Source organism: Ictidomys tridecemlineatus, chromosome 11 (genome assembly GCF_052094955.1).
Source record: "Ictidomys tridecemlineatus isolate mIctTri1 chromosome 11, mIctTri1.hap1, whole genome shotgun sequence".
NCBI lineage: Eukaryota > Metazoa > Chordata > Mammalia > Rodentia > Sciuridae > Ictidomys > Ictidomys tridecemlineatus.
In genome coordinates, this window is record NC_135487.1 from 75,511,831 (window position 1) to 75,539,685 (window position 27,855).

The 27,855-nt window shown below is 33.1% G+C and overlaps 1 protein-coding gene across 7 annotated transcripts in view; it reads left to right on the plus strand.

The window, feature by feature from the left end:
• Nucleotides 1-27,855, plus strand: part of Rpap2 (RNA polymerase II associated protein 2) — a 95,183-nt gene that overhangs the window by 5,903 nt on the left and 61,425 nt on the right. For 6 of the 7 annotated variants that reach the window (XR_013427907.1, XR_013427908.1, XM_078026729.1 and 3 more), the window contains exons 4-8: nucleotides 856-954; nucleotides 1,145-1,210; nucleotides 4,914-5,002; nucleotides 18,025-18,060; nucleotides 19,975-20,905. Coding sequence is in view for 5 of the 7 variants with exons in the window: in XM_078026729.1 (XP_077882855.1) it covers nucleotides 856-954; nucleotides 1,145-1,210; nucleotides 4,914-5,002; nucleotides 18,025-18,060; nucleotides 19,975-20,905 (1,221 nt within the window). In the remaining 2 variants the exon portion in view is untranslated. The remainder of the gene's footprint in view (nucleotides 1-855; nucleotides 955-1,144; nucleotides 1,211-4,913; nucleotides 5,003-18,024; nucleotides 18,061-19,974; nucleotides 20,906-27,855) is intronic. The other variant, XM_078026730.1, reaches the window with a different exon arrangement.

Genomic DNA, 27,855 nt, shown 5'->3' on the forward strand with positions numbered 1-27,855 from the left:
AAAATTAAGTTTCTATTACAAAAGTAATTTTTAGTGTAGTTCAGGGATTTTTCCAAAACAAAAATATGAACATGACAATATTTAAATTAATATAGGTAACTACATCAAAATCTGTATATATGATGATGCTGAACAAAATAAAGACAAGCCAGAAATGCTTCATTTGAGACAAAAAAACATGTCACTCTCAGTAAAGACTATTTCAATCCCTATAAAAACCATTTGAGACCTAGTCTCAAAATTAAAAAAGCAGGGGACAGGGGATGTAGCTCAGTGGTAGAGAGCACTTTCCTGACTTCAATCCCTACTTCTGAAAAATTTTTTTTCAAAGTTAAAAACAAGAATTAAAATTATTTATGCATGAACATATTTGGTGTTAACTTATTAACCATTCTATATTGTTTTTTCGAAAGCAGGAATATTTGCACAAAAATTTGTGCAGGAGTTAACATATTTTATCTATCTTAAAAATAGATAAAATTACATAGTTCTAGTACTTCATGTGGTTTATTTTTTTAAAAAAAGTACTTGCTTAAAAGATACTATCATTTAGTGTTGGTATAGCACCACTTCTTCCTGCTGCCTCAAAATAATTTTATCAACTGTATAATCTACAAAGATGCCTACACTTTGTAGTGGTGGAAGTTTTTGTTTTTTAATAATAACTAACATTTTTTTGATTGTTTACTATAAATTAACACTTTTGAGTGCTTTTTATTTTCTCCTTTAATTCTAATTTTAGACTTATTAGGTATGTACTATTGTTGCTCCTGTATTTTTAGATTAGATTGATGAGTAAAGATCAATTTCTTTTCCATTAATCTGGAAGAAAATGCCTCTCTGGTTTCATTACAGGGGAAGTTCATCACACCTGCTCACTACAGTGATGTCGTGGATGAGCGTTCTATTATCAAACTCTGTGGTTATCCTTTGTGTCAAAAGAAGCTGGGAATTGTAAGTAACTATTTTAAATTATAGCCTTTGTCTGATTTTTAGCAAAATGCTCTATGGAAAGAAAAGAAAGTGAAACCTGAGGTAATGAACTGATGTCATGGCTTAGTCAAAAATATGATAGGTAGATGACTTAAATTTGTAATAGAAGTTCATGTTAATTTTTTTGTAAGCTATGCTTTCTTTTCTTTAGGTACCAAAACAGAAGTATAAAATTTCTACCAAAACAAATAAAGTCTATGATATTACTGAAAGAAAGGTAAGTTCAATAGCTATTTTCAATGTGGTAGTTAATTCTTATTATGATATAAACTAGAATTTAAAAATAACTTTATCATCTTTCCTGTTAGAAAATAACCATGTTAAAAGTTTATTTGTAAATATTTCAACCAAGGCACTAAAAACAATTCCTTGCTTAAGCTTTAATTAAGACTTAAATATATATTGGCACAAATTATATATAGATTGTGTACAACAAAACTATGTAGTAGCACAATTCAAGGTAAATAAATCATAGAATAGAGAACCAGTACACTCAACACAAATGTGGATACTTGATATGTGGCAGTGGGAGTATTATAGTTCAGTGAAGGAATGACGGCTTTTTCCATAAATAGCACTAACAGTTATCTAGATAAAAAATGAAAAATATATACAAACCAGGTGAAATAAAGACTTAAATATGAAAGGCAGACATACATTTTTTCCATCAGGGATTTCCAAAAAGTGAAAAGATAAGCCACAAATAAGAAGTTATATTTTCTACATATAATCTGACCACAGATTCACACTGAGAATATATAAGCTATAAGAAAAAGAGAGCAAAATTAATGGAAGACTTTTGTACAATTAACTTGAATGACTATTGAACATATAAAAAGATCTTGCTCAGTCTTTTTAGTTATCAGGGAAATAGCAAATAGCAACACATCAAATTACATTTTTCAATCCCCAAAGTAGCAAAATTTTAAAAATCTGATAATATTTGAAATTCTTTATATTGCTTGTAGTAATAAAAATTTGGTATTTATCTGGTAAAGTTGACTTTACTATAGCATCCCCAGGGCCTCATGCATGCTAGACAAGCACTCACCCCTAAGCTATATCCCTACCAGCTTTGCACTTTGTTTATGACCAAGTCTTTCTATTCCTTTGTACATACCTTAAAGAAGTTTTTGTTCATATGCACTAGTAATAATATATATGTATAAGAATGTTCACAATGGGAAAAACAAAATGTGGCATATGCGTATTATGGAATATTATTCAGCTTTAAAAAGGAAGTAAAGTTTGATGCATACTATAATATGGATAAACCTTGAGGATGTTATGCTAAGTGAAATAAGCCTGCACAAAAGGAAATATTATGATTCCACTTAGGTATCTAGAGTAATGAAATTCGAGAGACAGGAAGCAGAATGGTGATAGATAAATGAGGAATTAGTTCAGCAAAGTAGCAGGATATAAAATTAACACCCATAAATCAAAGGCATTTCTGTATATCAGTGACAAACCCTCTGAAAGGGAAAACTACCACATGAGGAAAACTACCCCATTTACAATAGCCTAAAGAAAAATAAAATGCTTCTGAATCAACTTAATGAAAAAGGTGAAAATCTGTACAATGAAAACTATAGAATAGAACTCTACAGAAAGAAATCAAAGAAGACCTTAGAAGATGGAAAGATTTACCTTGCTCTTGGATAGGCAGAATTAATATTATCAAAATGACCATATTACCAAAAGCACTGTACAGATTTAATGCAATTCCAATCAAAATCCCAATGGCATTTCTTATAGAAATATAAAAAGCAATCATGAAATTCATCTGGAAAAATAAGACACTCAGAATAACTAAAGAAATCCTTAACAGGAAGAGTGAAGCAGGTGGCATCACTATATCAGACTTGAACTATACTACAGAGCAATAGTAATAAAACCAGCATGGTATTGGCACCAAAACAGACTGGTAGACCAATGGTACAGAATAGAGGACACAGAGACTAACCCACAAAATTACAATTATCTTATGCACAAAAAAAACATGCATTGGAGAAAGGATAGCCTCTTCAACAAATGGTACTGTGAAAACTGGAAATCCATATGCAACAAAATGATATTAAACCCCTCTCTCTCACCATGCACAAAACTGAACTCAAAGTAGATAAAGGACCTTTAAACCAGAGATTCTGTGTCTAATAGAAGAAAAAGTAGGCCCTAATTTTCATCATGTAGGATTAAGCTCCAACTTCCTTAATAAGACTCCTATAGCATAAGAATTAAAACCAAGAATCAATAAATGGGATGGATTCAAACTAAAAATTTCTTCTCAGCAAAAGAAATAATCTGTGAGGTGAATAGAGAGCCTACATCTTGGGAGCAAATTATTACCACTCATACATCAGATAGAACACTAATTCCTAAGGTATATAAAGAACTCAAAAAGCTAAGCACCAAAAAAACAAATAACCCAACCAATAAATGGGTCAAGGACCTGAACAGACACTTCTCAGAAAAGGATATACTATCAATCAACAAATGTTGAAAAATTTTCATCATCTCTCGCATTTAGAGAAATGCAAATCAAAACTAAGATATCATCTCACTCCAGTCAGGATGGCGGCTATTATGAAGACAGACAATAAGTGTTGGTGAGGATGTAGGGAAAAAGGTACACTCGTACATTGCTGGGTGGGACTGCAAATTGGTGCAACCAGTATGGAAAGCAGTATGGAGATTCCTTGGAAAACTAGGAATGGAACCATCATTTGACCCAGCTATTTCTCTTCTTGGTCTATACCCAAAGGATTTACTACAGGGACACAGCTACATCAATGTTTATAGCAGCACAATTCACAATAGCTAAACTATGGAACCAACCTAGATGCCCTTTAGTAGATGAATTAATTTAAAAATGTGGTATATATACATAGTAGAATATTACTCAGCAGTAAAAGAGAATAAAATCATGGCAATTGCAGGTAAGTGGATGGAGTTGGAGAAGATAATGCTAAGTGAAGTTAGCCAATCCCCAAAAAACAAATGCTGGTAGGGAGGGGAGGCATGGGTGCAATAGATGAACTCTAGATAGAACAGAGGGGGTGGGAGGGGAATGTATTCCACTGTCATTTATTTTTAAAAAATCAATAAAAAATAAATGGGGAATTAGTATTTGATGCATATAGAGTTCAGTTTTGTAAGAGGAAAAAACTTAATGCTGGCAATGGTTGTATGACAATATGAACTACACAAAATGGATAAGATGGCAGATTTTACATTGTATTTTATTACAGTTAAAAATTCTTATTATAAAAATGTTGATATTAACATTGAAATGATTGTAAAAAATTAGAAACAATTGTCTATAAACAATAAAATTTAATATATTAACACAATGGAATCCCAAATGTAGCAAAGATGGGATGTTATAATTACATGAATAAGTCTTAGAAACATGATTTTGAACTGAAGACGAGAATATGTAACAGCATTATTCCACTTAAAGTTTAAGAAGAGGCAAAACTGAATATGCTTTATGGGGATATGGATGTAGGTGGTAAAAACTAGAGAAAGGGGCTGGAATTGTGGCTCAGCAGTAGTGCGCTTGCTTAGCACCGGCGGGGGTCTGGGTTCGATCCTCAGCACCACATAAAAATAAAGGCATTGTGTTGTGTCCATCTATACCTAAAAAATAAATATTTAAAAAAAATTAGAGAAAAACAGGGAATGATTAACATCAAATTAGGATAGTTTTTACTTTTAAGGAATGTAGGGGGCCATGGGGTGGAGCCCATAGAAGCCTTCAAAGGCACTTTACCTTATTTCTTACTTTAGGTTGGTGTTCAAAGATTAGTGGGGTTTTGTTTTAGTCTTTAAACTGCACATTTATGTTTTATACTCTATTGTATATAGGTTACATATCATAATAAGGGAAATAACTAGTTTTAAAATATCTTTTTCAGTCTTTTTGCAGCGATTTTTGTTATAAAGCATCCAAGTTTTTTGAAGCACAAATTCCCAAAACTCCAGTATGGGTTCGAGAAGAAGAGAGGTAATTTAAATCATTATATATGCACATTTGTTCATATATGTACTAATTTCTGCTCTTTGAGATAAGCTGAAAGTAGATCTGGTTTTCTCTAGAGTGTTAAGATTTTACATGCTTTAATTGTGATGAAATGGTTATATTTTGAACATAGTTATTAAGGATTTTATACTTAAAAATCAGAAAACTTACACATGCAGATGTTATTTACTTGTTTTGTTTGTTATTTTAGCTTTAATCACAAAACTAGAACTTCAACTGGCTTCCTACCGTGCCAGAAATGTCTATGAATCTTGTTACTATAATAATCCTGAATTAAGAATATTAAGTTTTTTCAGAAGATACTAGGTTTTGTTGTTAGGAAACTATGTACTAAGGTTCAAATTTTTTTGAAAACTCATTTAATCTTTGTCAAAATTAGTATATTGTATCATAAATTTAAAGAAAGTTTATTAAAGTCATTTTTGCAAGGAAGTTTATGGTCAATGCAAGAGTCTTACCACTTGATAAATACTTAGACACTTGCAATATTTTACTAGGTAATGAATATTGAGAGTGAAATGCCATGATAATGTAACAGAGGTAGCAAAAATTATCATAGTAATTAAATTATGTTATCTAGAAAGTCCAAACAAAGGCTCAAAGAGATAAATAATATTCCAAATAATTTATATTTGGGAAAGAATGTTGCAACAGTCAAAGAGAGTGTAATTTGTGATAAGACAGTAAAGATCTATGCTAATAAATACATTAAATATAATGAGATGCAGTTAATTAAAAAAGAGTTTTGTCCCTCCTCCCAAAGAGAAAATCCTTAATGTCTCATCCTTAAAGTCTCATCTGATGAAGCTGACATGACACCACTCTAAATTCAACCAGCATCATTTATAGTTACAACAGTATCTTTAGTGACAGACACCTTTGCCTTCCAATCCAATACTCTGTGACTTAGAATATGTAAAACATAACACTTTTTGACCTTAACTGAATTGTATATAATGAAGACTAAATTATTCATCATTTCATCACCAACCTTCAGCTTTGTTTAGAGGATAAAACATTGTGGTATTGTCCAGGGTAACTAGAAAAGCACTTTGTTTTTCACTTTCTTTTTCCCATTTTAATTATGTCTTTCACTAAAGAAGCTCATTACCACCTCAGTCCTACAATTGCATATATTCCATTCCCCACTAAGATCTATGTTTCTTTTTTTTTTTTTAAGAGAGAGAGAGGAGAGAGAGAGAGAGAGAGAGAGAGAGAGAGAGAGAGAGAGAGAGAGAGAATTTTTAAATATTTATTTTTAGTTTTTGGCGGACACAACATCTTTGTTTGTATGTGGTGCTGAGGATCGAACCCGGGTCGCACGCATGCCAGGCGAGCGCGCTACTGCTTGAGCCACATCCCCAGCCCAAGATCTATGTTTCTTAAATTATCCTTTGTTTACAAACAGTCCTTTTCTTATTATTAAATTTAACCCTCTGTGTTATCCTTATGTTTGCTTCAAAGCCATTTACCAAACCACCATGTCTGTTTTTTTCAAACATAGTTATTGGTACTTGTATAAGCTAATATAAAAGGTTTTCCTCTAACCTTTTCTTAAAATCTTACCATTCTATGATCAAAGGTCTATTTTTTCCCAAAACTTGAAACTTGGTCACTTTATATTTGTGATTCTAGAAATCCTAACTTGTTCTCCTTTCCCCACATCGCTAAAAAAGAAAGATGAAAATGGTCTTTTATTTTCCCTAACATAAAGTAATCAAATTACATTAAAAATGTGCAGTATGAGCTTTGTACCTGGCAGGCCACTCATACAAGGATAAACCCAACTTGAGAATTTTAACAGTAATTGAGAGGACAGAACAAACACACGATTGAAACACATTTTTACCTACTTTAATGGGAACATGTAATCTAAATTAGCAAGGTTAGGACATTGCTTAATGAGAAACTGTAAATTGGGAAAAACCTCATCAGAGTGGCTTGGAGTATTGAACATTGGCTCACTTGAACTAAGGAATATACATGTCATTGTTTTTCCTGTTTTAATTTCTTTCAATTTAATTTTTATCCATGGTTTCACTTTCTGTTGTTTCAGTTACCCATGGTCTATTGAAGTCTGAAAATATTACATGGAAAATTCCAGAAATAAACAATTCATAAGTTTTAAAATACACACTATTCTGATTAGCATGATAAAAATCTCACACCAGTTTGTTCCCTTCTGCTCAGAACATGAAGCATCCCTTTTCCAGACTGTTCATACATACACACTTCTTACTGGTCTCTTAGTCACTTCGTAGCTATACAGGGAAAAACACAGTATATATAAGATTTGATACTATTCATGGTTTCATGCATCTGGGAGTGGGGCACTTGAATAAATTCTCCACAGTTAGTGGGGACTACTTATGTATTGGGAGAAAACATAATATTAGGCAAGTAGTAAGAAGCAATATATCCTCAAGTCAAGTACAGTCAAGCTCTCAGGAGCCATCTAATGTTTTTGAGCAAAACTTAAACCTGGGTTAGGATACAAGATAAGAACCATATTTAAAGATCCTAAAGGATCCTTAGATTTAATCCAACCTTCCATTAAACAAGCTCAGAAAGATTAAGTATACTTACGAGTGACAGATTCTGAATGAGGCCAAGAATATTTATTATATTCCACTTGATTAGAAGCATTGAAATCTTATACGTTTTTCCCATTGTTTATAGTATAACTATAGCCCTTAATTACATATAGCACTTACCAGTTTTATAACCATACCAGTATTTTCTATCTGGATGAATTAACATTACCTTAATTTGTGAATAATTCTGGGAAAGAATTCTGCCAGTGTTATTTAATGAATCCATTTGAATCCACTAGAGGTCACTGTTTTTTCAGAGACTGTTTTCTTTTTCTTAAATGTGTGCCAAGTATCAGAGTTCTAGAATTTGTTATTTTTAAAAGCTTGTATAGCTATTACACACATAAGTTTTACAGAAAAGAGATATTTTAAAGTCTTTTCACATATGGTATGGGGTACAGTGTTCAGAATCAATTTTTTAAAGAGAAAAAATGATCTCTTTTAAATGGTAGCACTTACTATTTAATGCAAATATTTTATTGACTTACAGTAAGTCATAATAATTATAAGAACTGCATTATAGTAGTAATTTTAATAATCAATTTTAAAATTTTAAATCCATTCAAAGAATTAGATATCTTATTGTAATGAATTGCAAACTTTTAGATCACTATAATAAATGCATTTTTATCATGGTCTAATATATGCATATAGGTGAAAAAAAGATTTATGCAATACCTCTGTTATTTTCTACTTTTTTACTTTTGTAAAATGCTGGTAGCAGTTTATTTAATTGATTGGTCCTGATATATAGCTTTAAGAACCCTGTTGTATAATATCTAGCTTATATTTTTAGTTGTTTAATATAGGAGAGGAACTTATCATCACTAGACCTCAGTTTCCTCATTTGTAAAAGTAGAAAGTTGCATTTAGCTTCTTAGTTCCTTTTAATTCTAATGCTTTACAGTTTTAAGTCAGTTATGTCCTTTTTTTTTTTTTTTTTTTCCCCAGTGTGTCTATAGTTACTGCTGCTATAATTAGTGGTTTCTAGGTAAGGAAATGTCTTATTTGTAAAAGTGAAGAAAATTAAAATTATCAGGATGAGAGCAACTTTATTACTATCTTGTAACAAAGTCTGTCTGACTTAAAAATTTAATGTCAAAGTTACCGGCTTTAGTAATATGTACTCTTTAGTTTATAAAAACAGAGTGATAAGGGATTGGATCAAAGTTTTTAAATTATAGAGGGGAAAGGATTTTTTTTTAGTATGTCCTGAATAATTTGAAGTTGTCCTCTTTAGGGACTCCCGAGTTTTACATTTGGAAATCAAATCAATTTGATTTTTCTTACATTATAGTGAATGTTAATTTAAGTTAATATATCTTACAATATTTAAAAGCTAGTAGTATCCCTTAAAATTTATAAGGTATTACTTTATACCACAGTAAATTCACTATCTGAAGGATAGAGATGTATAAATGATTTAAGAACAGTTTAGACAAATTCATAAACTTTAGCACCACACTTTTCATCAAGACTTTGAAGTCAAAAGGAGCCTTGGAGTCTTTTTAATTCTTAGTTTTAAGGTATGAAAACATACATGGAGTATACCTCTTAAGTCACAGAGAACAACAATGCATCTCACAAAATGTCTCCTGATTCCCCGTAAGAGAAAAATACATTGACCTAGAATGGTTTGGGTCATAATGCAGTATAATGAGACCCACATTGTGAGTTCGAAATTTTTTACCCACTTGGTGACCAGAAACAGACCACATATAGTTTTGATGATCTGAGAGAGTATGCTCATTTAGACAGGCATATGCTTGCATTTATAAATCCTCTTAGGTTAAACACAGACTCTAACAAGTCTTTGAAGGAGGGAATTATGATGTAAAATCTACAATCTAAGAAGAAATGACAAATTTTGAAAAGCAAATTATAATTGTAAAGATCTAATTGGGGTGAATAGTTAATGCTGACAGAGCTAAAGGCGCCATCATGTGGCCCAGAGTAGGGGATTTTCACACACCATTTCTTGGCAATAAACAGTATAATCTCAGAGGTGCGGAAGCCAAAAACCTCTGCAGAACAACTTTTATAACCTCTTCCTGAACAGCCACCTCTTTTGCTCAGTTTGCAGAATAAAAGCTTTGTGAACAGATTTTAATGTGTCTAAAATACAACTGAAAAATTCCCACCACAGGGGAGAATTACAGCTTGTTTCTTCTCTTGGTTTCTATGTTATATATATATATATATATATATTTGAATTGTATATACACATACACACAAGTACATATATACCACGCATAAATCCTTTTAGGTTTACTTTGCTAAAGTTTAATCATCTAAATTATGCCTTAATGAAAATATTTATGAAGATCATTTTGAATGTATTCTTTAACTAAGATGGTTACTTATTTTGTTTTTCAAATTAGCTTTCAGAACTGACTCTAGGATAGAATAAACTGTAAAGAAGGGAATAGAAGATACTTAGCATAAAGAGAAATAGCAATTTTATTAAACAAAAAGAATTTGAATGTTACCCAAGAAAGAATAAAAAAATGAAGCAGTGTAACTTCTTATCTCATTCTTTTTAAAATAACATGTTTTTTAGCAAAAACAAACTAAAGTTTTATATTGAACCTTTCATCTTATACCTGAATAAATTCAAATTTACTTTATTATAATGCCAGGTATCATTCTTCATTTTATAATTAGGAATGAGAGAATATGTCACACAGAAAGCAGTTAACATCTAGAGACAAGGTTGATTGTAGTTATCTTTACCTGAGGTCAGAAAATTTAAAGGTCAGTATAATGAGTTCCTGTGAGAGGGATAAAAAACAAAGGTTGTATCCTGAAATGTTTGGGCGGTCTTTTTTCTGATATTAGCAGCATCTCACATGCAGTGAAAAGAACTTGGGTTGATATCAGGCCTAAGTTTGAATTTAGACATATTACTATTAGCTCTGTGATTTTTTTTTTTTTTAGTATTTGTTTTTTAGTTGTAAGTGGACATACAATATCTTTATTTCATTTTTATGTGGTGCTGAGGATTGAACCCAGTGCTTCATGCAATCTAGGCGAGCGCTCTGCCACTGAGCACAACCCCAGCCCAAGCTCTGTGATCTTAAGGAAGTCAGTTAACCTCTCAAATCTTCTTTTTCCTCATCTGTAAAAGTTGTAAGTAGTGTAACAATTATATAAAATAATGTTTGAACCACCTAGGAGACAGTTTGGAAACATGAAAAAGTGCTGGAGATAGATGGTGGTAATAGTTGTAAACCATGTAAATACACTGAATTGTACACCTAAAATATACTAACCTGCTGGACATATACCTGTAATCCTAGTGGTCAGGAGGCTGAGGGAGGAGGATCACGGGTTCAAAGCCAACCTCAGCAATCGCGAGGTGCTAAGCAATTCAGTAAGACCCTGTCTATAAATAAAATACAAAATAGGGCGGGGTATGTGGTTGAGTGCCCCTGAGTTAAATCCCAAGTTCTCCCCCACTAAAAAATATGTATATACACACACACACACACATATACATATGTACACACACATATATACACACACACACACACACAAATACATACTAAATGGTAAATTTAACATATGTATATTTTTACTAAAGTTATGTGTGCCTGCACGCTGCAGATTGAACCCAGGGTCTGGTACATGCTCTACCACTGGGTTATACTCTTGGCCTGTGTACCACAATTAAAAAGGACAAACAAACAAACAAACAAACAAAAACACCTAGCATATAATAGGCATTAACTATATAACTCTGTGTTAAAATTTTTCTTGCCTTTTGAGACTGAATTTTAGTTCTGAAAAAATATCAAGTGGAAGATTGAGAGAGAGAATTGCTTGAGTCTAGGATTTCAATGCCATCCTGATCAACATAGTAAGATCCTGTCCCCGCCCCCCAAAAAAAGTTATGTCGCTGAGAATTTCTTATAAAATTATTTTAAATTGTATTCCTGATTTACAGCAATGTTTACATGCTGATTACTTCTTGATTCAGCCACACTTGGACTTCATTCTTATTTGAAACTGTTCTGCCTTCATGATCTTGAAGTAAGAGCTTCCCGTCTCTGACCACAGCCTTTATCTCCTCTATAGCTATCAGTCTGCTTTGTAACCTCAATTTGACCTCCTGTCTCCCCTGGCTCTATTCTTCTAGGTTAGCAAGCCCTTTTTATTTTTGTTTTCTTAAGCTCTACAATTAACAAATATAGCTTTGTTCTCTCAGACAATCCCAGGTTCTCCTTTCTCCTGCTATGTCCACTTCCCAAGCTGCAGCCATTCTTTTTTTCAGTACTTAGGTTGCTAAAAGTTATCAACTAAGACCTGTAACACTTCAGGTAAGTTACTTCATTTAACGATATCCTCACAGCATCACTAGGGAAATATAATTAAATTACACGTTTTGTGGATGGCAGAACTGAGACTCACAGAAGTATAGTGATTCACTCAAGTACTCATGGCTGATATGATGTAGATTTGGGATTTAAACCTTTATCTTCCCAGCACCAAAGCCTGCTTTCCTTTGACCCTATTCACAACTGTGTGCTCAAAATTTTTTCCCCTTTGTTTCTTATTGATTATCTGGTGCATTCAAATCTTTCCTGCTTTCCATAAACCTAATTTGACGTACTACTTTACCAAAACAATTGAGGGCATCCAATAGAATCTCTTTCAACTTTATTGTCTTCATATGCACTCTCATTTCTCTATATCCTCATTGCTAATAGTACCCTCCTCTTTGTTACTGATTCATTTCTTTCTCCAAGACTTCACTTTATGATTTGTTCCCATTTTTCCTCCTTTAAGATCTCCTTTCATACTGATTTCCACCCCACCCCTCACTTTAAAAAAAGAAACTGAAAAATATCCAATCCTATTATCATTTAGTGATCTTAGCAAGAACCATTTCAAGGGAGTAATGAGAACAGACTTAAGGAGGCAGAGGGTTGATTACTAGACAAGAGAAATGGAATTGAAAAATGATGAGTGTAAACTTCTCTAAAGAAAGCTTATAATGAATAAGCTACTGGCATAGAATAATCTAATAGTATCACATTATATACATACATAAATGTACTAAAGTAAATAGCTCCTTTATAGAAAAAAGAAAAGGGCTAGTGGATTGTATGACTAAAAAACAGGGTTGAGTTTTGTTTGTCTTTTAGGAGCTAGGGTAGATATAAGCATAATTACATGTTTTTAAAAAGAAAAAAAAATGATATATGGATAATACCCTTGAGCGAGAGCTGTAGGATTATCTGTATCTTTTTTTTTTTAAGTTGTTGATGGGCCTTTATTTTATTTACTTATTTATATGCCATGCTGAGAATCAAACCCAGGGCATCACATGTGTTAGGCAAGCACCCTACCGCTGAGCTACAAGTCCAGCCCCTGTATTTATTTTTATAAGCCCAATTTATATGATTCCTCTACAAAACTTTCTGGATTGGCTCAACAGGAAGTTTTTCCTTCATCTCTAATTTCCTATAGTAATTTATATATCGCTCATACTCTTGAATTATATAATCAAAGTGTTATTTTTCTTGATTGTTACAAAGGTTTATTTTAACAAAAAGTTTAAAATGAAAATACACATGATCCAGTTTTTAACACAGAAAAACAGGCCCTTTAGGGAAGGGACATAGATTGCTCTGAACAGCCATTATTTATACTCCATCCAAAACTTCTTGTAAGTTGATACTATTTCCTTGAATTACCAGCATTCCAATATTGTTATCTTACCTATAAGTTGCCATATTCACACATTTATCTATCACAAAACTTAAGGAATCAAATATCCACAGTATTCCTTAGACATGTCTGCCACTGTTTTATTTAAATGATAAATTCTTTTCTATTAATTTTTCAGCTTGAAAGGCTAAACTTTACTTATGGTCAACAGTGTAATTATTATGAGTCCTACTGTCTGAGTTTGATTCCTGGCATCATCATTGAATAGCTGTGTAATTTGGGACAAATGACTTACTCTTTCTTATACTTAGTTTCCTTGTCTCTTACATGAGGACGGTCGTACTAGCTGCCTCTTTATTATGAAGATTAATAATTGTAAAGCTCTTAGAACATGCAATTTTCTCCTACTAAATCATAAGATCCTTAGGAATAGGAACCTATTTCTATTAGCATACCCAACATAGTCCATACTTATAGTTCAGAATTTGATTTTGGAAGGAATTTTTTGAATGGTGAATACTCTGTGCTGGGCATGGTAACTTGTGTCTGTAATCGCAGCAATTTGGGAGACTGAGGCAGAGGGTCAGAAGTTTGAAGCTAGCCTGGGTAATGTAATGAATTCCCCATCTCAAAAAATTCTCTATTTGTAAGTTAGCTATGAAGTTTGAGAAACCAGTTGAATATTACTGTATGTTTTCTTTTTTCTTTCCTTTTCCGTACCAGGAATTGAACCCAGGGGCAGTTAACCACTGAGTCACATCCCCAGCCCTTTTTTATTTTTTTTTTATTTTGAGGCAGGGTCTTGATAAGGATAGCTTTGAACTTGAAATCTTTCTGCCTCAGCCTCCCAATCCCTGGGATTATATGCATGCACCACTGTACCTGGCTTTTACATATATTTTTTTACCTACAGTGGTACTCAGACTCCAGTATAGGACTAAGTGCTTGCTAGATAGCTTGGTGATGCCGAACCTTAATAATTTCAGTGAGAATGGCTATAATAATGTGGGATAAAAAGAGTAAGAGAACGGGGGATAGAAATGGGAAGAAGTAGTCAATAGGCAATAAAGCACTCTGTTGTGAATATTAGTACAATATTTAGGCTCCAAAAACACTTAGTGAAAGTTATAAATAGTCCCAGTAGCAGTCAAGGCTAGTCACCATCCAAGCAGTGTCATTTTTTGTTTTCTTTGAGTTGCCTCAAAGTCTAAGGCATTTCTGTGAGTAGAAAGCAGTTAACAGGGTAAATGGGATATTTGGGGAAAGATCTGCCAATTTTATTGGCTAAGGAGCAAAGGAAAAAGAAAAACTCAATCACTTTCAGGCAACTCAATACCCATTGGTTTTAATTTTAATTGTAGTCTGAGGAATTCCTGAACTGAAAAAAAAAAAAAAAGTCTCCAGAGCAGGAATGGCTTCATCCTGTATGCCTCCTGATGTATGTAGTGGGAAGAATCCCTTAATTTACAGTACTTCTCACAACTAATGAGAAGATTGACAAAGAGAGCCCATTCTCTGCAATGCCTCTTTTGGGGAATGAACAAAAGATGAATGAATTATCTTTGTGATAGTTACATTGTTGGTACTGTGAAGAAAAACATAGCAACTCTGATATTTCTGACTGGCAGCCTCGAAATGTCCTAATTCAAATTAGTTATGTGCCTGTAATCCCAGCAACTTGGGAGGCTGAGGCAGGAGGATGGCAAGCTCAAAGCCAGCCTCAGCAAAAGTGAGATGCTGGGGCTGGGATTGTGGTTCAGTGGTAGAGCACTTGCCTAGCATGCATGAGGCACTGGGTTCGATCCTCAGCACCACATAAATGTAAAATAAAAGATATTGTGTCCACTTAAACCTAAAAAATAAATATTGGGCTGGGGATGTGGCTCAAGTGGTAGTGCGCTCGCCTGGCATGGGTGCGGCCCGGGTTGGATCCTCAGCACCACATACAAACAAAGATGTTGTGTCCGCTGAAAACTAAAAAATAAATATTAAAAGAAAAACTCTCTCTCTCACACTTGCTCTCTCTCGCTCGCTCTCTCTCGCTCTTTTTAAAAAATTAAAAAGAAAAAAGAAAAAAGTGAGATGCTAAGCACTCAGTGAGACCCTGTCTCTAAATAAAATACAAAATAGGGATGGGGATGTGGTTCAGTGGTTGAGTTCAATCCCTGGTTACACCTCTGCCTTCCCCCCAAAAAAAGTTCTGATTCCATCTGTTTATTTAACTTGATTTTCTAATTGAAAATTTTATAATATCACTATCTTTAATGCACCTCTGTTTTAAGCCTTTCAGTGAGATTTATTCTAAGGTTCTTAGCTTCTCTGTAGTGTGTCCCTAAACCCCTGATGTTTCTTTTTTAACCTGTTTTGCAGTCTTTAGACAGTACTTTGAGGAGATGGAGATGCTGATCAGTGGTAGAAAGCTTGCTTAGCATGCATAAGGCCCTGGCTTTATATCTTAGAAGAAAGCATAGAGTGAACACTCTAACATATAGGCATAGGCAATGACTTTCTTGATAGGACCCCTAAAGCCTAGGAAATAATGCCAAGAATTAATAAATGGAACAGCATCAAATTAAAAAGCTTCTACACAGCAAAAGAAGCAATTAAGTATGTGAAGAGAGAACCTACAGAATGGGAGAAAATCTTTGCTAGCTACTCTTCTGAGAGAGGATTAATATCTAGAATATATAAAGAACTCAAAAAACCTAACACCAAAAAAAAAAAACAAAACAAAAAAACAACCAAATAACCCAGTTAATAAATAGGCAAATGAACTAAATAGACACTTCTCAGAACAAATGCAAATGGCCGACAAATATATGAAAAAATGTTCAACATCATTAGCAGTTATGAAAATGCAAATCAAAACTATATTGAGATTTTATGTTAGAATGGCAGTCATCAAGAATACAAATGAGGGGCCTTTGGTTGTAGTCCAGTGGTAGAGTGTTTGCCTAGCATGTGTGAGGCACTGGGTTTGATCCTCTGGACCACATAAAAATAAAATTTAAAAAAATTAAAGGTATTTTTAAAAGTGTTTTTTAAAAATAATACAAATAAGAATAAATGCTGGAGAGGATGTGGGAAAGAACACTTTTACACTCTTTATGGGATTGTAAATAAATATGGAAATCAGTATGGAGGCTCTTCAAAAGACTAGGAATGGAACAACATATGACCCATATGACCATTTCTTGGTATTTTATCCTAAAGACTTAAAGCCAGCATATTATATAGTGATAGTGATACATGCATACCCATGTTTATAGCAGAACAATTCACAATAGCCAAACTGTCCATCAGAGAATGAATAAAGAAAATATGGCATATGTATACAATGGAGTTTTATTCAGCCAGAAATAAATAAAATAAAATTATGTCATTTGCAGGAAATGGATGGAACTCAAAACCATTATGTTAAGCAAAATAAGCCAAACTCAAAAGGTCAAGAGTTGTATGTTTTCTCTCATTTGTAGAAACTAGAGAAGAAAAGGGAAAAGGTGCAGGGTCAGGTCTCCTGAAAATCAAAGGGAGATCAGTGGAAGAGAGGAAAGGGACCAGAATGAGTGAGGATGAAAGAGAAAGAGGAAATTCTGGGGAACAATATTAGCCAAATCATTTTGTGAGCATGTGCAAGTACATAACAATGAATCCTAGCGTTATGTATGACTATGAAGCACCAATAAAAAAATATGGAGGGGGCTGGGGTTGTGGCTCAGTGGTAGAGCTCTCACTTAGCATGTGTGAGGCACTGGGTTCAATCCTCAGCACCACATAAAAATTTGAAAACTTGGGGCTGGGGATGTGGCTCAAGTGGTAACGCGCTTGCCTGGCATGCGCGGGGCGCTGGGTTCGATCTTCAGCACCAGATAAAATAAAATAAAAATGTTGTGTCCACTGAAAACTAAAAATAATAAATATTAAGAAATTCTCATTCTCTCTCTCTCTCTCTCTCTCTCTCACTCTGAAAAAATTTGAAAACTGAAAAATATATATTTTTTAAAATATATGGGAAAAGAGGCAGTGTTTTCTGAGTCACTTCATAAGTATTTTATGGATGTTTCCTTTCCTCATGCATGAATTTTTTTGCTCTATTGGTTCCTTTATATTTGGCCTATTAAGAGCTTTCTTTCTCCGTTTTTAATAACTGTGATAGCCAAATATGATTTCTCGTGTTGCATAGTCCTTTTTTTCTTTTTCCTGAAAGTTAAATCACTAATACACTACAGATATGTATATAGTTCATATCCATAGTACAGTGTAACTGCTTTCTCAGAAATTGAGGCACTGGTCTTAATGACTATAGAAGGGATATATAGGAGAATTATAAACATAGTCTCTGCCCTCAAGGAACTTGTAGCCTAGTTAAGAAATCAGAATTAAACATATGAAAAGCAAAACATAGGTAATAGTTCTGGTAGTAGGCCATAAAGGAGTATATGATGTGTTAATTGTATAGACAATGATAACTCTGGAATTAAGAGATTTGCTATTGTCCAGGTTAGTCAAGGAAATTTGAACTTAGTACTGAAAACAAACAAATTTTGGATAAGAGACTAACTCAGATTTCTTGTTGAAGAGTTTCATAGTACTTTGTCCTTTTTTTCTTAGAATCTTTAAATGAACTCTTCTTATTGTATTTTTTACCTAGTGCACTTATAATAAACTCTTGAAAATAAACTGTATAATAATGCCTTCAATTTTCTGTTTTTGTCATAGGCATCCCGATTTTCAGCTGCTGAAGGAAGGACAAAGGTATGGTTGAATCAGTATCACTTACATTCTCTATAGTGTTCATGTTAATAGAAACGTTAGGAGTGAACCAGGTGATATGAGTGCTTGGACTTCCTGTGCTGATACATTTTAAGTGTCCTATTTTAGCTCACACAAAGAAATATTTGACATGTTCAGCTTTTTTATTTAGTCATGGTAAGATGATGTGTATGATGTGTTTGATCTCTGATTTATTGTACAGCTGTTTCTACTGAGGAGGTCTAATTGAACCTGTTGAAATATGACACAAACACACCCTCCATCTCAGATACTTGGTTTCTTTGTCAGCTAGATTGTACCAATTACATTTGTTGAAAGAATTTTTTGATCTTATAGGATCAAGACATTAATTATCAGTTATTTAATTATTTGAAAGCACTAATATAACTTCTAGGCTGTGATTTTTTTTTTCCCCCTTAAACCCTCCTCATAGGATTGCTTGACCAACCATGGACATCTCTCAAAACATATCCTATAATTCTCAGCATAAATGTTCCTAGTTAATAACCACAGTGTTGAGCACAAGATACTTATTGATGAATGTCTTTATAACTTCAAATTAGTATAGGAAAAAAATTTAATTGCCTTAAAATTCCACAAAAAAGTATGAAATAATATGAAAGTTGATTTTTACTTGTTCTGTTTTTTAAACGTATACTTTTTTCTTATCTAAGAGATGGTCCCCTTGTTATATAGATTAAATTTTAACTAAACATTACATCTATTTTTTTTAAGAGAGAGAGAAAGAAAGCATTTTTAATATTTATTTTTCAGTTTTTGGTAGACACAACATCTTTATTTTATTTTATGTGGTGCTGAGGATTGAACCCAGCGCCCCGCAAATGCCAGGCGAGCGCGTTACCGCTTGAGCCACATCCCCAGCCCTAAACATTACATCTAATATTGAAAAAAATTGCCATTTTTCCCCTATCCATAATCTTGCTTTTAGCTTTTTTTTTTCTTTTACACATCTCCAAGGTATGTTTCAAGTTTGTTTTTTTTTTAATAATTATCGACAGACTTTTATTTTATTTATTTATATGCAGTGCTAAGAATTGAACACAGTGCCTCACACATGCTAAGCAAGCACTCTACCACTGAGTTACAACCCCAGGCCCCTAGGTGTGTTTCTTAACCCAAAAACTTTCTCATCTGAATGTGTTAAAAGTTCTGATAGGTATGTTTGCTTGAGAACAACTGTTTACCTATCCTTGTTTGTCTCAAGTTGAATTAGCAAAACTACTCTTTGCCTTTACATTTCCCATATTTCTTTATCTTATTCAACTCTAATCTGAAAATTGGAAAGCAGTAATAAGGAAAACCATTATCTTTTATTGTGAGCATTCCATTGTAACTCTTGATTTTCAAATTTTATCTTATATTGAAATTGTTGATTTTTCAGATTTATGGTCCGCTATGATTTTCTTTTGTTTATTTATGGAATTTTCTGTATGATAACCACATTGGAAAACATTTACTCATCTTTTTTTTATCAGAGTTAACCGAGTTCCTGTAATTATGTTTTTTGAGAACCCAATAATGAAATTTTCAGGAGAAAAACTTATTTTTTTAAAGTTACTAAAACAGTCACAAAAACATTAAGTAAAAATCAAAATAATTCAGTAGAATGGATTTACTAAAAATTTTTTTTTTCATTTTCCTGGACTCCTTTAACAACTCAAAATTAAGAGGAACAGCCAAAAGGGAGAAAGGTAGAAGGAGAGCTGTTATCAAATACTTATTGATACAAAGAAATGTGGCTTTCTTCTAAAATAAATATATCAGTGTCTGTAAGGTTATGCCTGAGGAATGAAAGTTGCTACCTTGAAAATTACAAAGTAAAAGTATCATGGGACTTTCCTGTTATAATTATTTTGTTTATCTTTCCTTTTACAGTGGCCATTCAGGAGAGGAAGTACAGTTATGCAGTAAAGCCATTAAAACATCAGATATTGATAATCCTGGTCATTTTGAAGAGCAATATGAATCTAGTTCTTCTAGCACTTGTAGTGATTGTACCAGTGATAATGAGCAAGACTTTGTTTCCTCCATTCTACCAGGAAACAAACCAAATGCAATGGGTACAAGGCCACAGTTACACCAAAAAAGCAAAATGAAAAAGCAAGTTGGTGAAAAAGCTAACTCCAAACACAGAGACAAAGAACAGACAGTAGTAGATGTCACTGAGCAGTTAGGCAGTTGCAGATTGGATTGTCAGGAGAAAGCTGCTGATTGTGAATTTCCTTTACAGAAAGTAAATACTCAGATTTCTTCATATAGTCCTTTGCATGAAAGATTAAAAGCTTCAGGAAATTTTGAAAATAAATACATGTCAGAAATAACTTTTGTTGGCATAAGTAAGAAAAGTGCTGAGCATTTTAAGACCAAATTTGCCAAATCAAACCAAATTTCTAAGTCAGCCTCTAGTTGCATGCAGATGTGTCCTGAAGTTGCAAAGACAAACTTACTTAAAATTCTAAAACAGACTTTGATTGAATGGAAGACAGAAGAAACTTTGAAGTTTTTGTATGGCCAGAATTATGCTTCTGTGTGTCTGAAACCCTCTCCAGCCTCTCTGGTTAATGAAGAACTTGATGAAGATGACATAAACTCTCACCCAGATAGCCATTCCCCTGTTTTGGTGGAATCTCAGAATAGCCTGGATGAATCTTTACCTTTCAGGGGCTCAAATGCAGCCGTTAAACCACTGCCAAGTTATGAGAACTTGAAAAAAGAAACTGAAACATTAAATCTAAGGATCAGGGAATTTTATAGAGGACGATATGTTTTGAATGAAGAAACCACCAAATCACAAGACTTGGAAGAGGTATGTCTTAATGATAAGTGTCAAAATAATGAGTTTCTCCAGGCTGCTAACATTTGGAAAAGTCATCATAATGAATCTTAGCAGGAAGAAGAATATTAAAGAGTTCTTGTTAAATTTTCAATAAGTATTATTTTGGGTTTTTTTTTTAACATAGGGCCTTACATATGTTAAACAAGTGTTTTAACCATTGAACTATATCCCCAGCCCACTAAAAGTTTCTTTAGTGCATCTGTCTTCTGTTTTAAAATGCATTCTCTACTATTGGCATTACAATTTTACAAATAAGTTGGTTTCCTCCTAATAAATTTTCATAAATTGTGTAATATTTCTCTATAATGTAAAATGAGCCTAGAAAGGTGAAACAAAGTTTTCTTTTAAACCTGGTTCTTCAAACTGGGGATTTAGTTCAGTGGAAGGGCATGCCTAGCATGTATGAGGCCCAAAGTTCACAATGATAACAACAAAAAAGCCCACTTCTTTTTTTAAGTAGACCCTCTGAAGAAGCTTTTTTCTTTGTTAGTGTGTGGTGTTGGGATCTCTCCATGTGGTATTTGGGTTTTATTTACATTGAGACTGTATGCAGTAGCATAAAATTAGTTTTTGAATAATAAAATATTTGGCAAGCACACCATTTAAAATATTATAGATGAAAATAATATAATAAAGGGACTTCTTGGAAAATAATGGATATGGAAAATGGGAAGAGTACATTCAGAAAGACCTAGATTTGAATATCTGCTATGTCATTTACTAGTTTTATAAAAACTTAGTTTTTTGAGTCTGTTTGCTCATCTATAAATAGGACTAATAATAACTTCCCTTGCTCAGTTGTTTTAAAGGGAATGTATGTAAAACATTTATCTCAATGTGTGACATATAGTTGGTACATAGTAAATAGATATATAGAGAGATTGAATATATCTGTTGAGGTTTAGGAAGAATCTTTTAGTATTTCTGTTACCCATTTTTGGTTCATAGGTCTTGTTTAAGAAATTAAGTCATTTGGCATAAAGAGGAGTAGATAATGTTTTTACCACAAACTTTGTTACTAAAGATTTCTGAGCAAATATAGCTCTAAGTTTAAAAATACTTTTGGAGGGGCTGCAGTTGTGGCTCAGCGGTAGAGCGCTTGCCTTGCATGTGCGAGACCCTGGGTTCGATCCTCAGCACCACATACAAAAATAAACAAGTGAAATAAAGGAGTTGTGTCCAGCTACAACTAAAAAATAATATTTTTAAAAAATACTTTTGGATATTTGGAAGAGGGCAGAAATGGGAATATAGAAAATTTAGAAATTTCTTTCTGTAAATGTTTCTCCTAGTCTAGCACCATACTTGAAAGCGCATCAACTGTATTATTGGACAGCATCAAAAATTTTTATTAAACTGAGAGAAGTATTGGTCTTTCTTAAGTTGTATATCACTTGTTTTATCATTTTTGTGCTTGTAAGCCTTAAAAAGAAAAACCTGATACCTGAAAGGTTCGCATTTTCCTCTATTGCATAACATTTTTAAACTTTCATTGACCTATAATGCAAACAGTAAATGTACAGCTTATAGAAAATTATTCCCATGGGAACACATGCATGAAGTCACTACACAGACCAAATTCATTATAAGTAAACTAGATATCCCATTTATGTCTGCTCCAAATCTTACCTCTTTATAAAACTAGTAGTTGCTATTATAGCGTAGATTAGTTTTGCCAGTTTTTGAACAGTATGTGTATTCCTTGGTATCCCATTTACTTTATAAAATATTATGATTGTGATTCAACTTATGTTGTTGCACATAGCTGTAGATCATTCTTTCATTGCTGTATAGTACTCTGTTATATAAATCCAGTGTTCAGTCCCGCCCCCATCCTTCAGTGGTTGCCAGAAACCAAATATTATATTCACTATGTTTTTTCCTAAACATACATACTTATGAGAATGTCTAATTGGGGGAATGTGGCTCGGTGGTAGAGGTCTTGTCTACCATGTACAAAGCATTGGATTCAATCCCCACCACCACAAAAACAAAAAAGTCTAATTGTCACATGAAGAGATTAACAACAATAACTAACAATAAAATAAAAGAATGATAATAATATTAAAGTTATAATAAAAAGTTGCAAACAACATAAACACTATTTTATATTATAAAAGTTATAAAGTTGTAATAAAAGTCATTTGAATGTAGTCTCTCTCAAAGTATCTTGTACCGTACTCACCTTTCTTGTAATGATGAGAGATGATAACAGTGCCCATGTGATGAGATGAAGTGAGCTAGTGCTAGACACATTTGACCTTCTAACAATATGTCAAAAGAATCATCTGTTTTGGGTAATCATGGATCATCAAGTCATAATTATGTCAAAGTGTGGCTGCAGAGGTTGCAGTCCTTTAGAAAGGTGCCTTTAATGCTGTGATCCATCCAAGGATCATAATCCCTAATTTTGTCCTTTAATGTTTGTGCAATTTGAAACACTTGAGCAAATTTCAGTAATGGCCATATTGCTGATTCTGCTTCCATTTCATCATCGTCCTCTTCCTCTTGTAGATGATTCAACAAGTTCTTCCTCATTTGTTAATACTTCTTCGTAGTCTTCACTGTTTCCACTTTTTCACCAAACACATTGACAAATCCTTCTCCACCAACTTGTCTTTACCACATGAATGCTTTTCCTAACTTCTTCATCAATCCCTGAAAAGCCTTTAAAATCATTTACAATTTCACTCTATCATTTCTTCCAGCAAACGTGTAGTTTCTGGCTTTTACTCATTTATTACAGCTTTGATGAATGTTGTAATATCAGCAATAGCAAATGATTCTCAGGACTGTAGTATGTCTAAAGTAAAGTCTGCATCAATTGCTGATCAAATACCAGATGGGGGTTTGTGGCCTTGGGAAACCAAATAATGCCTTAGGGAAGGCCCTGAAACAATGAGGTAAAAACACAACTGTGACATTTCCATTTTCATGGCAAACAAATTCAGAATAATCAGGTGCATTGTCTTTTATTTATAGGATTTTAAAATTCCAACCTGTTCTTTTCCAAGCTTTTTTTTTTTAACTTCTAAGATGAAATGTCAATGAAACCATCCCATAAACAAGATGTCTGCTACCCATGCTTTTTGATTATGCTGCAAGAACAAGGACAGATAACTTCTGCTTTCTTTTTGAGAGTAGGTAGGTTCTTGGCTGTATACGTTGAACCTGGCTTTATTATACGCCCTGCAGCATTGCCACATAGTACCAGAGTTATCTGTCCTTCCATGTTTTATGCACTGGTGCCACTTGTGCACTTTTATGAATGTAGATTCTGTTGGGCATCTTTTTTCAAAAGAGGCCTGTTTCATAACAATTTTAAACTTGCTTTTAATAGGATCACAAAGGTGATACTATTTCAGCTCTGCTGGAAATGTGGCAGCAGATTTCTTCATTAACAGATGCACCCTCTCCAGTAACTTTTATATTTGTTAATCCAAATTATTCTTGAATCTGTCCTCCCTTTATTTATAGTAAATGGCTTGGTCTCATTTGTTTTAGGAGATCCCTTGCTGAAATCATCGAATAGGCTGCATATTCTATAGCACAATAAATTGCTCTCAGTAAGAACACATTTTCTGTTTATTTCTTCTAATCACAAGCCTTTTTCATCTTAACTAAGCAGTTACATGCTCTGTGGCTGTACCTTTTGCAGTTTGTGGTATGACAGCAAAACTAGTGTGAATTCCATTTTTTATTTGTAATTTTGCAAATAAGATTTGTTCTTATTATAGATCTTAGCAATTTCAGCACAGAGTAATTTTTTTTTTAAGTTGAGAATTTTCACCTTTTCACTTAAAAGTACTTTGCAGTTTCTCTTTGTCTTAAACTGAATTGCTAGTGTTACTACTCTTACACTTTAGGATCATTATTATTAAGTAAAATAAGGGTTACTTGATAACAACACTGCAGTACCACCACAGTTGATTTCATAACCAAGAGGCTACCAAGTGACTACGAGGCTAGGGTAGCATATATAATCTGGATATGCCAGAAAGGGGGATAATTCACATACTATGCTGAATAGAGCAGAATCATACTACTTAGAACAGTGCACAATTTAAAACTTACCATTTCTTTATTTCTGAAAATTTCCATTTAATATTTTTAGACCATGACTGATCACAGGTAACTGACATCATGGATAAGAGGGACTACCACAATTTTTTTTATATCAATGGAAATTTTGGATGTTTCTAGTTTGGGGCTATTATGAAATGTGCTGTAATTAAATTTCTTATATATGTCGTCTAATGTGCATACAGTTCTGAAGTATATGTGTCACTAGGTCATAGAATATGTACATATGCAATTACATTAGATAATGACAGTTTTTCAAACTGATTTACTGCTGTTTGAGGGTTCCTTTACTTTTTTCTTTGCTGTTGTTATTTTTAGCCATTCTCATACTATCGCTTGATGGTTATAGTACATTTATTTGATTAACGAATCAAATACTTTCATGTTCATTGCTTGACCATTTGGAGAGTCGTTTGTGAAGTACCTGTTGAAGTCTTTTTTTCCATTTACCTATTAAAGTGTCTCAGTTTTTAAAAATTGATTTGTAGGACTTCTTTATCAGTTAGTGTGTATTACAAATATTTTTCACTCTGAAACTTGCCCTTTCAATTTCTTGACTCCAGTTTTTTAATTGTTCCCTGTAGTAACATCTTTTTTAATTTTTTTTTCTTAATTGCTAGGTGAATGCTCTACTGTTGAGCCACAACCCTAACCCCCTCAGTAGTAACATCTTTATGAAATCTTTATCTTCTAGATGCTTTATTGTTTTTCATTTCATATTTAGATCTACAATTCATCTGGAAATGAATTTGTTTCTTTGTTTTTGTACTAAGAAGTATGGATCAGATGTCATTTTTTTCCCATTTGGATATCCAGTTTATTCAGTAGCATGTATTAAAATGAGTCTCCTGGGCTGGGGTTGTAGTTCAGTGGTAGAGTGTTTGCCTCTCACATATCAGGCACTGGGTTCAATTCTCAGCACCACATAAAAATAAAATAGAGCCATTGTGTCCACCTACAACCAAAAAAAAAAAATGTTTTTAAAGAAATGAGTTCCCACTTCTCTACAGCTATAGTTTGAACTTTGTCAAAAATAAAATGTTTATAAAATGTGTGGGTAAATTGGTCTATTTCTCTTCTTGAGCTAATACCATGCTAATTAGGTTAGCTGTATAATAAGTTTTGATATCTGTATGATAAATCCCTCCATCTAATTCTTTATTAAGTTTTCCCTGACCATTCTTCTCTTTTTCTTTCCTTATAAATTTTAAAATCAGTTTACCACAGTACTGATTGGGAAGGGGACTGTTAGGACTTTTATCGGGGTTACATCTAATGTGTATGTAAATCAGTTTGAAGAGAATTGACATCTTTACATTATAGACTTCAACTTGTGAATGTAGTATGACTTTCCTTTTTTAAAAATCTGCTTTAATGGGCTTGGGGTTGTGGCTCAGCAGTAGAGCACTCGCCTAGCACATGTGAGGTACTAGGTTCGATCCTCAGCACCACATAAAAATAAATAAGTAAAATAAAGGTATTGTGTCCAACTACAACTAAAGAAATTTTTTAAAAAATCTGCTCTAACATTGTTCAGTAAACATAGATTTTTGCACAGGGGTCTTAAACAGGTTGCATTTCATTTATTCCTAAGTATCTGGTTCCTATAAGCTATTGTAAATGGTATCATTAAAATTTTTTTTTCCCAAGGGCTGAGTTGTTGCTCAGAGGTAGAGTGCTTGCCTAGCATGTATGAGGGCCTGGATTTGAGTCTCAGTGCCACATAAAAATAAAAAAAAATGAAGGTGTTGTGTCCATCTACAAGCAAAAAATATATATTTTTAAAGTTTTTTTTCCTGACTTTTATGTAGAAAATCAATTTTCATGTATTGACCCTATAGCCAGTAACTTTGCTAGACTACTTAAATTATGAGTTCTAATAACTTATAATAATTAGTAGTTCTAATAACTTATCTGTAGTGCTGGAATGTAGTTCAGTAATACAGTGCTTTCATACCATACATGAAGCCCTAGGTTCAATCCCCAGTACTTTTATCCCTCCTGCATTCTAGCCCTTATTCCCAGTATTTCTTTCTCTTTGTTTTCTCTTTAGCACATTTTTAAAATTTTTAAAAATTTTTTCCCAACTAGTTATACATGACAGTAGAATGCATTTTGACACATTGTACACAAAACCTGGTATTTCTGTATCTTATTTTGCTGGCTTAGACATCCAGAACATTGGGTTTCCTTGTCTCATTCTGTCTCAGAAGCAACACTTTAAATTTTTACCACTAAGTATGTTTGTTTTAAACTTTCTTATAGATTCCTCTTTATCTGCTCATAGATGTTTCCTTCTATTTCTAATTCACTAATTATTATCACAAATGGATGTTGGATTTTAATAGGTTAATTTCATGTGTCTTTTAAGATGATCATTTGAGAGATTTTTATTATAATTAATTGCATTTATTTTTCTTACAGTCTTATAATAAAACCAATTTGATTGAGCTCTGATAACCTTTTTTTTTAATATTTGTTTTAGTTGTAGGTGGACACAATAACCTTTATTTTATTTTTATGTGGTTTGATTTCTATTGTCTGCCATTTTTAGAAGCAAAACTTTCCATAATATATTTTATAATATTATAAAAATATTGCTAATTTTAGTCTTTTAACCCCACATTTGTATAGCACTTAGTAGTTTACAGAATCCTTTTGTATACATTTTCTTATTTAATATAGGAGGTATTAATGTCCCTATTATACTGATCAGAAAACTTTCAAAGAAACTAGATGATTCAAGTAAGCAATGACTCAAGCTGAGCTGATACTCAGATTTAAATCTTTTAAATCTCAAGTCTGGTTTATTTCCTTTTATATCACAGGTGTAATCT